The sequence below is a fragment of the Leucoraja erinacea genome, chromosome 26 (genome assembly GCF_028641065.1).
Source record: "Leucoraja erinacea ecotype New England chromosome 26, Leri_hhj_1, whole genome shotgun sequence".
NCBI classification, from domain to species: Eukaryota; Metazoa; Chordata; class Chondrichthyes; order Rajiformes; family Rajidae; genus Leucoraja; species Leucoraja erinaceus.
Window position 1 is genome coordinate 12,815,807 of NC_073402.1, and position 12,076 is coordinate 12,827,882.

Consider the following 12,076-nt stretch of genomic DNA (forward strand, 5'->3'; position numbering starts at 1 on the left):
GGTATGGGTCTTTGATGATACTGACAGCCTTTTTGAGGCAGCGACTGCGATAAATCCCCTCGATGGAAGGAAGGTCAGAGCCGATGATGGACTGTGCAGTGTTTACTACTTTTTGTAGTCTTTTCCTCTCCAGGGCGCTCAAATTGCCGAACCAAGCCACGATGCAACCGGTCAGCATGCTCTCGACTGTGCACCTGTAGAAGTTAGAGAGAGTCTTCCTTGACAATCCGACTCTCCGTAATCTTCCCAGGAAGTAGAGGTGCTGATGTGCTTTTTTGATAATTGCGTTAGTATTCTCGACACCAGGAAAGATCTTCAGAGATGTGCACGCCCAGGAATTTGAAGTTCTTGACCCTTTCAACCATCGACCCGTTGATATAAATTGGGCTGTGGGTCCCCCTCCTACTCCTTCCAAAGTTCACAATCAGTTTCTTGGTTTTGCTGGGGTTGAGGGCCAGGTTATTGTGCTGGCACCATATGGACAGTAGCTCGATCTCTCTTCTGTACTCTGACTCATCCCCATCAGTGATACGCCCCACAATAGTGGTGTCGTCAGCGAACTTGATGATGGAATTCGCACTGTGGTTCGCTACGCTGTCATGGGTATAGGGTGAGTACAGCAGGGGGCTGAGCACGCAGCCTTGAGGTGCTCCCTTGCTGATTGTTATCGAGGCTGACACATTTCCACCAATACAAACAGACTGTGGTCTGTGGACGAGGAAGTCGAGGATCCAGTTGCAGAGGGATGCGCAGAGACCCAGTTCTGCGAGTTTGGTAACCAGTTTGGAGGGGATGATTGTGTTAAATGCCGAGCTGTAATCAATGAATAACAGCCTGACATATGAGTTTTTGTTGTCCAAGTGGTCCAGTGTGGAGTGGAGGGCTAGCGAGATCACATCCACCGTTGATCCGTTGTGGCGGTACGCGAACTGCAGTGGGTCCAGGTTTTTGTCGAGGTAGGAGTTGATTTGCTCCATGATCAACCTCTCAAAGCATTTCATCACCACCGGCGTTAGTGCCACTGGTCGATAGCCATTGAGGCACGTCACCTTACTCTTCTTGGGCACCTGTATAATTGATGCCCTTTTAAAGCAGGTGGGGGCCTCGGACCTCAGAAGTGAGAGGTTGAAAATGTCCGTAAAAACTCCCGCCAGTTGGTCCGCACAGGTTTTTAGAACACGACCGGGTATACCATCAGGAACAGGTGCTTTTCGGGGGTTCACCCCTCTGAAAGATTTCCTGACATCGGCCTCTGTGACTGAGACTGAAATGCCATCACAGCGAATGGGGGATCGGGAAGGCACATCAGTATTCTCCCTGTCAAAGCGTGCGTAATTTTAGAGTTTAGAGATCCAGTGCAGCAACAAGCCCTTAACCAGCGAACCCCACACATTATTACTATCATACACACACTCGGGATAATTTACAATTTTACCAAGCCAAACCTGTATGTCTTTGGAGTGTGGGAGGAAGCCGGAGTTCCAGGGGAAAACTCACGCAGGTCACGGGGAGAACATACAACCTCTGTACAGGCAAGCACCCATAGTCAGGATCGAACCTGGGTCTCTGGCACGGTAAGGCAGTAACTCCACTGCTGCATCACAGTGCCACCCAAGTTCTTAAGTATAGGGTATTACTTTATGTATACTTTCTCAACTATCAAAAACAACGTGATTTCCTGAGAGAGACAAAAGAAGAAACCATTATGACCATATGAAGTCTGGAAAGTTCATGTGTCATTTCTTTAAATTATTGCAATTGGTCCAAGGAACCATACTGGCAAAGTTGGATTTCAGTGCAGCATGTAAATGCTTCAGTGTGTGGTTAGTTCAGTGAGAATCATTTTGCTTAATTAGCTTGCTTAAGTAGTTGACTTAAATAATTGCATCCCTACTGTTCCTAGACTGATTACTTCCTGATCTCAAATCTAGAGGTACAGAGGTTGACAAGTTATAGGCCTGTTTTTTTTTTATATAAGGAAATTCAGGTTTGAAATAGATTTATTTCCAATTTCGAGATTTAATAATTTTTAAGTTGTGGGACTGAAATTGTCTATATCTTCAGAGAACATTGGGGTTACCAATGTTAGCTGCATATTTTGTTATTAATCAAATGTGTATTTGACTTTCCTTTGTGGAATTTACCATTGATGGACACCACATTCTACAACCTTCTTCTGACCAGCTACATGATTCAAAAGTGAAGGGAATTTAAAAAGTCTCCCAGAACCAAAGCTGACAACTCTTCTATTTAAGTTCATCACGGTGATGAGGATATAATGCAATTTAACCTTGTCTTCTATTCTGTGGCCAGTGAACGGAACCAGCACTTATACCATCATGCCAACAGTATTTGGAAAAATATGTGGCTAGCTTTGGTTCTGGGTAACTTTTTAATTCTCTTCACTTTAGATTCTTGTTACTTGTCAGAAGGAGATTTGAGAAGTTGATGCCAATCTGGACAGGTCGGCAGTCGGTATTCGAGTCCCATAAGATCAAGATTGAGACTGCCAAAAATCATTCCACTACTGATGCCTGACAGCAGACAGACATTGAAGATCTCTATTTCTCCTGTCTAAATCAGGTCACAGAGGTGAAATGGCAGTGACCTCGGAGATTTTGCCAGGTTTTTCCTCAATTGCATTGCTTTATTTTTTTTTCATTTTGCTTTGCTCCACAGGATGATGTGTGGTAAAAATGTGATCAGGAGTGAAAACGATGAGGAATGAAACCCTTATAATGACTTCTCATTGATTTTCCGTGGCCACCTTTGTGAAAAAAGTTGGAAGCTGAGCTTTTTATCAAGGTTTTCTTCAGCAAAGATAACAAGACAAGTATCACAGGAAACTATGTGTGGGATTAATGATGAGTGAGAGCAGCATTAGCAACTTTAATATTGGATAATAGGAGGCAATGAATTAACTCAAAATTATAAATACACTTCTCCAGGATTTATTTACTCTGCTGCTTATGAAACAAACTGGTGATTATTCTAAACTGCTCTGGTTTTGTCTATGCAAATCTGTCCTTATTTGTGACTGCAAGGACAAATGATGCTATGGGAACTGATGAAAATCATGTGAATAACCCACTATTGTGCTCTCAGCAGCTGAAATAATTATGAATGTCCTTGACAAATTTTTTTTTTTTAGGATAAATTGTTGGGAGGACAGCTAAGATGGAAAAGTTTATTTTTGCTGGAAGACTATAGAGAGGAAAGAGGTTTTCACACTATTAATCATCTCAGCCTTGCCAACTCTGCTTTGTACTCGAGCTGCCAACTCCTGACACGTTGCTTTCCTGTCCTGAAGGCACCATACTTTTGATAGAATGCAAACAAAATGCTCAAATCCCATTGAGATATTTTAAAATTAATATTCAACAGTAATTAATAAAATGACATGGTTGGGATTTCATATGAGCTCTCAGAATAATGCATCCACAGTAATCGTGAAAATAATGTATCATTGCACAAAAATTTGCATCTGACTTAATGAGGTTGTTTGGAGTAAGATTTTTTTTTTGTGATGTGAAGATAATGCAATATTTTGCAGCCTTTGAATGCCAGATGGTTGCGATATGCAGCTGTCCCCAACAGATTCAGAGACTTGTACACTCTTCCCTTGAGCTTTACTGAATGTCATGACCTTTTCTTGCAGGTTGACTGGAATGAATCTACCTTCTCCTGTTATCAGCAGTAAAAACTGGCTCCGACTTCACTTCACATCAGACAGCAATCACAAGCAGAAAGGGTTTAGTGCTCATTACCAAGGTAAGAACTTATGCCTACTTACTCAGACCACAGATGAAATGTAGTTTCAACTATATCTTGATTTAAAAAAAAACAGAGAAACTGCACCACTGCTGCAGGAACTCTGAAATAAGAACAGAAGATCTACAAGTATTCACCAGGTGAGCCAGCGTCCATGATTAGAATCGACATTTCCTGATCTTTAATCTGAACTGAGAAAAATACAAAATCAAACGTGTTTCAAGGAAAGGGCAAAAATGAATTGCTGCTCAGCAGCCAGAAGGAACATTTGCATCTCCAGGTGTGATGTCCAGGGCAGAACAATGGTGCAGATGCAGGATGGTGTCACAGTTGGTAGAGCTACTACCTTGTATTGCCAAAAGACCCGGGTTCGATCCTGAGCTCAGGTGCTGTCTGTGTGGATTTTTCATGTTCTCCCTGTGAGTTTCATCTCAAAGATATGTGGGATTACGGGTTAATTGGATTCTGTAAATTGCCCCCCAGTGTGCAGGGAGTGGATGGGAAAGTGGGATAACATAGAACTAATGTGAACAGGTAATCAATGATCTGAGTGGGCCAAAGTGCCTTTTTCCATGTTATACCTCTAAAACTGAAACAATGGGAAGAGAAGAGGTGAAAAGGGTAAAGAGTACATGTGAAGGGTGGTTGGTGGGAATGGAGCTGGAAAATTTAATCAAGTGGTGTGAAGAGAACGGCTTCCTTGAAAGGCTGAGCAAGTAGGTAAGAGGAAGGTGCGTCTCATGACAATTGAAACATAATGGCAAAAAAGATAGACCAATAAACCCAGATAGTCAGATACTGACCTTTTTGTCCTGGGCTTCCTCCACTGTTAGAGTGAGGCCAAATGCAAATTGGAGGAACAGCATCAGATATTTCGCTTGGGCCGCTTACAACCCAGTGATATGTACGTTGATTTCTCTAATTTCAATTAACCCTTGCGTTCCCTCCCCCACCCTAACCATCCTACTAGTTCCACTGTCGCATTCTTGTATCTCTTCATTATCACCTCTTCGCCAGCCAACTGTGGGGCTCCACTCTTCCTCGGTCATCTGTTGCCAGCCCTGTTTTGTTCTGGCCTTTTCTTACCTCCAGTTCCCTCTTCTCTACTTTCGGTTTGCAGAAGGGCTCTGACCCGAAACATCATCCATCCTTTTTCTCCAGAGATGGTAATGGGCTCAGTTGTTCCAAAATTGAATTGATGTGGAGAGTTACTTGATGGCTGGCGTAGACATGATTGGCTAAATGGCACGTATCCATGCCAAATGACTAATTGACTATGTAGGGAAGCAAATATATGTTTTCCAGTGACTCATCATAGACCTTCCGAGGGTGTTGGTTTCATGTAGTGATGGAAGGGGAAGATGGGAGCCTCAGAGAGAGTCACTTCCACAATCCTGCTTGACCACCTTCCTTCACAAAAAAAAACATAGGACATGGGAGCAGGGCCATTACATTTCTGCATTGGCATCCTAATAATCCAATTGGAACACCATCATAACATCTGGAGAATTTGCATTCAAATGGTTAAATACATTAGAATTTCAACATCTATTTATATTTTATGGTTACCATGCAATCACCGGAACCCGCAAAACCCCAATTACTTCATTAATGTCCTTGAGGGAAGGAAATCCATATTTTCTTTCTGGCCTGGCTTGCATGGGAATGCCTTCTGGAATGGCAGAGCAAATCCCTTAGTTCAAAGCCACTGTGTGCTGGCTTTATAGCTCCAAGCACGTTGCATGAATTAACATTTAAAAATATTAGGTTATGTGGGCAAAGGTTACAAACTAAAATGAATCACTTGAGTTGGGGCAACAGAATCCTTGAGGGGACAGAGTCAGGAAAGGGAACTGTTTACCTTGTCAGCAAGGAAAGAAGATTCACCATGTAGTCAACCTAAATGCATCGCCAGATGCTACAACAGGTGTCTTAGCAAGATCAAAAAAGAAGACAACCTCATAAATTCATGATGCAGCTATGACCAAATTACTCAAGTTTTCTATCACCTTCTATGGCAAATCTGAGGCTTCATTTCAGCAGCAGTCCATGCAGCTGTTTGACATTCAAATTCATCTCCTTCTTCATTTGAAGAACATTCAGAAATTTTAATAGTTTAGCCCAACAGTGGACAGCAAATCAGTGTTCCCCTCGATATTGATCCTGCCTCTCCATTCAAATCCTGAACAATAAGAGGGAGACATCTAGCACCAAGGTGTCACGGTGGCGCAGCGGTGTAGTTGCTGCCTTACAGTGCCAGAGACCCGGGTTCGATCCTGACTGCAGGTGCTGTCTGTACGGAGTTTGTACGTTATCTACGTGACTTGCGTGGGTTTTCTCTGGGACCTTCGGTTTGTAGGTTGATTGTCTTGGTATAATTGTAAATTGTCCCTAGTGTGTGTAGGATAGTGTTAGAGTGCGGGGATCGCTGGTCGGCTCGGACTTGGTGGGCTGAAGGGCCTGTGTCTGCATTGTATCTCTAAACTAAACTAAACTAAACATCTGGAGATTGTTGACTACTTGGCCTTGGGCCTCATTGCGTCATTCAGGATGGCCTCAGGTACAATCTATTGCTGCGGGGCCAGTTCCTAGCATATTTGGGGCAGCACGGTGGAGCAGCGGTAGAGTTGCTACCTGACAGTGCTTACAGCTGGTTGCTGGTTGCTGGTCAGTGTGGATTTGGTGGGGTGAAGGGCCTGTTTCCGTGCTGTATCTCTAAACTACAAAATCAAAATTTGTACTGCCTAACCATACAAGCAGATGTCTCTCCCTGCTTAAGTGGCCACTGACACTCAGCGACAGGCAGTGCTCTCCCCTCTTCCAGTCCCCCAGGTTTGCTGACTGTCACTGATGTTGAATGTTTGCGAATGTCCTTGGTGTTTAAAAATAACCTGCAACCATTAGAGAAAGATAATACTGAAATTACCACAATAATAAGGCTTATGCAAACCTAACATCAATTAAAACTGGATAAACCAAATAAATTAAATCAAATAAAACCCTACTGCTCACCCAGTAGCCATTTTTTTCAATAAGGTTTCTAAACGAAAATAAGATTGCTGTTCTTAGACCAGGGTCACCACGTGGATATCCCAGCCTGAATGCGGGGATAAATATGGATATCAGTAGAGTATTATCGCACCCTCTGTCATTTTCACTCGTACTGTGCAGGAAGATAGACAAAAAGTGCTAGAGTATCTCAGCAGGCCAGGCAGCATCTCTGGAGGGAAAGTCGTGACCCTTCTTCCGTCAGTGTATGCCAGCATCTGCAGTTTGTTTCCACACAGTAGTGTGCGGCATCTGTTGGTGTATGTTACCTGAATGTGACAACAGTTCATTTTATTGTACAGAAAGCAGAAACATTCTGGTAAAATTAGATCTTAAATCCCAATATAAGAGTGCAATTACACATAAATAGAGAAATTGGAATACTAATGTGCACCAGTACCTTGGTAATTACATTGCATTTGGTTATGATTGAACATGTTCTCAGATAATTAATATATAGAACTGTTTCTGTCCCTTCATTATTAAAAGCTCTGTCCCATGGTACCAGTTCATTCCGAGAGCTCTCCCAAGTTTAAAAAAAAATCAAACTCGTGGTAAGCACGGAGAATGAACGTAGCGGGTACGTCGGAGCTCGGGGACGGCAGGTACCAGGGAAGACTCGCTAATGGCAGGTAAGCACGGGAAGACTCGTGAAGATTTTTCAACATGTTGAAAAATGGCCACGAGAGCCCCGATTACCGACGAGTGGCCATTACCATAAATCTCCGAGTTCGTATCATAGCAAACTTGGGAGAGCTCTTGGAATGAACTCGTGCCGTGGGGCAGGGCTTTAAGTTGTAAATTGAGTGTGGGTGTTTGCACAAGTTTGCCATGTAACAAACTAAAACCATACTACCATGTAATAAGCAAACGTAAATGGACATAAAGGTGTTAAAATGTTTGATAAATTGTAAAAGATATTATTGTAATGCCACATAACCATTTAAGAAAGCTGAATATTATCAAAGATTGTAGGTAGAGTGTGTATTTTAAATGAGATTATGGATCACATGTGGCCAGTTATTGATGGCAGTTATGCGTGGAATGGCCTGCATTTGCTTTTGGAAGTACCAGCTAGTTGGCAAGTACCTGTTGTCCATGGATTCTGCAGCATGTCAGAGATGGTGAAGATCCATGTGGTGATTTGTTTCTTTGGAGAAGTTACAGCTATGTGGAAGGAGGATAAGTATAAGCTAGAAACCTTTTGTGTATACATTAATGTTTTCAGACATTAAAAGTGATTCAAGTGATTATATTTTATTATTTAATGATAAGTAACAATGCTAATTCATTTTTAATATTTTGCAAGTGCTTCTCGATGTAAAAGACAGTCTGAAGCATTGAAAAAGCTTTGATACAGCAGAGCTGTAAGTGTGTCTGTTTCAAGGAAAGATATCCCTGCAGATTCATGGAGGGACTTACTCAGGCCCATCCCTATGATCTGGTTATGTCACACAAGACCATGGCACCACTCAGGACTTCACTGTTTGGGGCCTGGGTTACTCCTGAACAATGAGTATTTCGGATAAAAATACAAAGTGCTGGAGTAATTCAGCAAATCAGGCAGCATCTCGGGAGGACATGGAAAGGTGATGTTTTGGGTCAGGACCGTTCTTCAGATCCAACCTGAAACATCGCCTATCCATGTCCTCCAGAGATGCTGCCTGATCCGCAGGAGTTACTCCAGCACTGTATATTTTCAGAAAGCCTGCATCTATAGTTCCTTGGGTCGACGGCTATTTCAGGTATACACAGCGTGTTGACACCAGGGGAGCTGCAATATTTCAGGGGTGACTGAGGTGTCATGGCCGGTTCAGCAGAAGGCTGGTGCATAAATGGTGATTCTGAACTGAAACCCAAAGTCTTGTCCCGAAGTCTTTTAATCTTTCGCCTTAAAAATACACTCTGCTTTCCTATCTTTTTTCTCTGCTTGTGCTATTGCTACCAATGTCCCTGGCCTCACATGTTCCAGCATTATATTACACCCAGATGTCCTCCCCTCTTCACTTGATCAATTGACATCCCCCTAAAGCCACACCTTAGCCCCTCCCGTCCTCTCCCTTCTCCTTACAATCCACACTGGCTCCCAGCTTTGAATTATGACCAAGCTTGAATATATTACATTTTGGTCAACATGCCCAACCCAACTTTATCCTTTGATGCAAAACACAAAGTGCTGGAGTAACTCAGCATATCTAGCAGCAACCAAATCTGAAAGTAGGACCCCAACTTGAGACATTTCCTATCCATTCCCCCCCCCCATCAATGCTGCCTGACCCACTGAGTTACTCCCGTACTTTTTTTTATTTTATATCAGCATCAGCAGTTTCATGTGTCTCTTTATTCTCTAATGCGTCGGTATCCTTGTATTCTCGGCATACTTTTCTACTCCACAGAATTTATACCATGCTGCATGTATATCCCTTTTTTTCTCTTGAAAGTTCTTCCAGACTTTGGTAGCTCATCCTGGTGCCAAAAAACATGAATACTTCAGACTGTCTGTTATATCCAGAAGCACTTGCAAAACATTAAAAATGGATTAGCTATTCAAACATTATCTTACTTATCATTAAATGTTAACACTGAAACTTTTGTTTTGTTTCTTGAAAATCATGGCAATATCCTCAATACTCCATAGACCGCTGTCTAAGATGTTTCCCTGAATTCCACAGCTATGAAGGGAACATAGTGATTGACTTATTGAGTGCAGTCGTTTGAAGATCTACTCAGCAGGATAGTTAACAAGAATTTGTTGGATTTATCTTTCCAAATAACATTTGATAAGTATATTGAAGATTTGATATTATCATGCTTGGTGCTTTAATTAACTGACAAGGGATGAATGGGTTATTTGCAGTTTGACATCATATAACTAGTGAGGTGCCTCTGGGATCGGTGCCTGCGGGTGTTTAGAATGGTAATGAATCCCATTGAAGATACAAATAATGGTGGGTAAGTAAGTTGTGAAGAGAATCCAAGGAATTTACAAAGGAATATAAACAGATTTTACGAGTGAACTAAATTGTGGAAGATGGAACATAGTATTGAAAAATGGGAGGGTATCCTCTTTAGTAAGAAGAACAGAAAGCCTGAGTATTATTTAAATGACTGTTTGAGCATTGATAATTGACCTCATCAGTCGGTCATGGGACAGGTGAGAGGAGTTCATTGAGCGATCGGAGCAGTATGCAAGCGAGCTCTTGACCTTGCCTCTCCAGTCCTTGCAGTCGGATGGTAAGGGAAACATCAATTTATGTACAAGTTTGGGCCAAAGGCAATGCAATTCCCCAAGCTATAACTGATCACTTATTATCCATGATCCAGGAGCGTGTAACCGATTGCTTTGTCCTACCCTGTCCCTCACAGCGAACCCACATGGGGACACCTTAGCTTTCCATTAGCCTGGTGTCCCGTGATAATCAGGCCTCATCAGTCATTGGCCTGAGCCCTGGTTTGCTACTGTTACTATGACAACAGGGCCTGTTGAGAGGCTCTGCATGCCACTGGAGATATTTCCAAAGTAAATCAACACATCAGTATACTTTGCTCAGTTCCACCAGGCGTTGATTGTCTCGCCTACATCTGTATTTTCTTGCTATGACTGATTTCTGTGGTCAATGTAAGGAAGGATATTATTGCCCTTGAGGTAATGCAGAGAAGTTCCCAAATATAAAAGAGTTATCCTTTGAAGAAAGATTAAGCAGATTCAGCCTTTCTTTCTGTCAGCCTGAAAAAAAGAGTTTGACAGGGTAGTTGCTGAAGGATGATTCCTCAAATGGGGGATCTAAATCTAGATTCAGAGTAAGACATTGCCCACTTACAACTGAGATCAGGAGGAATATCATATCTCATAGGGTTGCGAATCTTACTAATTCTACAAACGTGAAGATACGGAGGCCCAGCCATGGAATATATTTCAAGTCTGAGATCTGAGATGCAGAGATTTTTTGACTTTGGGGGAATAAAGAGGGAATGTGTCGAGGCCAAGATCATATCAATCACAATCTATTGAATGGTGGATTGGTATTGGTAGATGATGATTGAGAACCCTTATGGGCCTGTCCCTCTTAGGCGAACATTGGGAACATTTGTTCCTAATTAACATCAGGCTATTAAACTCGGCTCGGACTAAACTCTGAACATTAATAGCCCATTATCTGTTTATTTGCACTTTAACAGTTTATTTATTTATGTGTGTGTATATATTTATATAATGGTATATGGACACACTGATCTGTTCTGTAGTCATGCCTACTATGTTCTGTTGTGCTGAAGCAAAGCAAGAATTTCATTGTCCTATCAGGGACACATGACAATAAACTCTCTTGAATCTTGAAGTTTTCCTGTATCTAGCTTGTCCAGTCCTTTTATAATTTTATATGTTTCTATAAGATCCCCCTCATCTTTATAAACTCCAGTGAATACAAGCCTATTCTTTTCAATCTTTCCTCATATGACAGTCCTGCAATCCCAGGGGTGAATCTTGTGAACCTACGCTGCACTGCCCCAGTCGCAAGGATATCTTTCCTCAAATTAGGAGAACAAAACTGTACGCAATATTCCAGATGTGGTCTTACCAGAGCCCTATACAACTGCAGAAGAACCTCTCTACTCCTATACTGAAATCCTCTTGTTATGAAGGCCAACATTGCATTAGCTTTCTTCACTGCCTGCTGTACCTGCACGTCAACTTTCAGTGACCGGTGTACAGGGACACCCAGGTCTCGGTGTACCTCCCCCTTACCTAACCCCATTGAGATAATAATCTGCCCCCTTGTTTTTGCCACCAAAGTGGATAACCTAACATTTATCTATATTATACTGCATCTGCCACGCATCTGCCCACTTACTCAACCTGTCCAGGTCACCCTGCGATCTCCCAACATCCTCTTCACAGTTCACACTGCCACCCAGCTTTGTGTCATCTGCAAACTTGCTAGTGTTGCTCCTAATTCCCTCGTCCAAATCATTGATATATATGGTAAACAGTTGTGGCCCCACACCGAGCCTTGCGGCACTCCACTCGCCACTGCCTGCCATTCTGAAAAGGACCCGTTCACTCCTACTCTGCTTCCTGTCTGCCAACCAATTTTCTATCTATTTCAACACCCTACCCCCAATACCATGTGCTCTAATTTTAGTCACCAATCTCCCGTGCGGGACCTTATCAAAGGCTTTCTGAAAGTCTAGATACACTACATACACTGGCTCCCCTTCATCCATTTTACTTGTGACATCCTCAAAAAATTCCAGTCAA

At 42.4% G+C, this 12,076-nt stretch overlaps 1 protein-coding gene across 1 annotated transcript in view; it reads left to right on the forward strand.

Annotated features, from left to right (window-relative positions):
* Positions 1-616: 616 nt before the first annotated feature.
* The window catches only part of csmd2 (CUB and Sushi multiple domains 2), a 577,487-nt gene continuing 566,027 nt past the window's right edge, over positions 617-12,076 (forward strand). The window contains 1 exon segment of the mRNA XM_055656152.1: positions 617-3,771. Within this exon segment, the coding sequence (XP_055512127.1) occupies positions 3,642-3,771 (130 nt within the window). The 5' untranslated portion in view covers positions 617-3,641.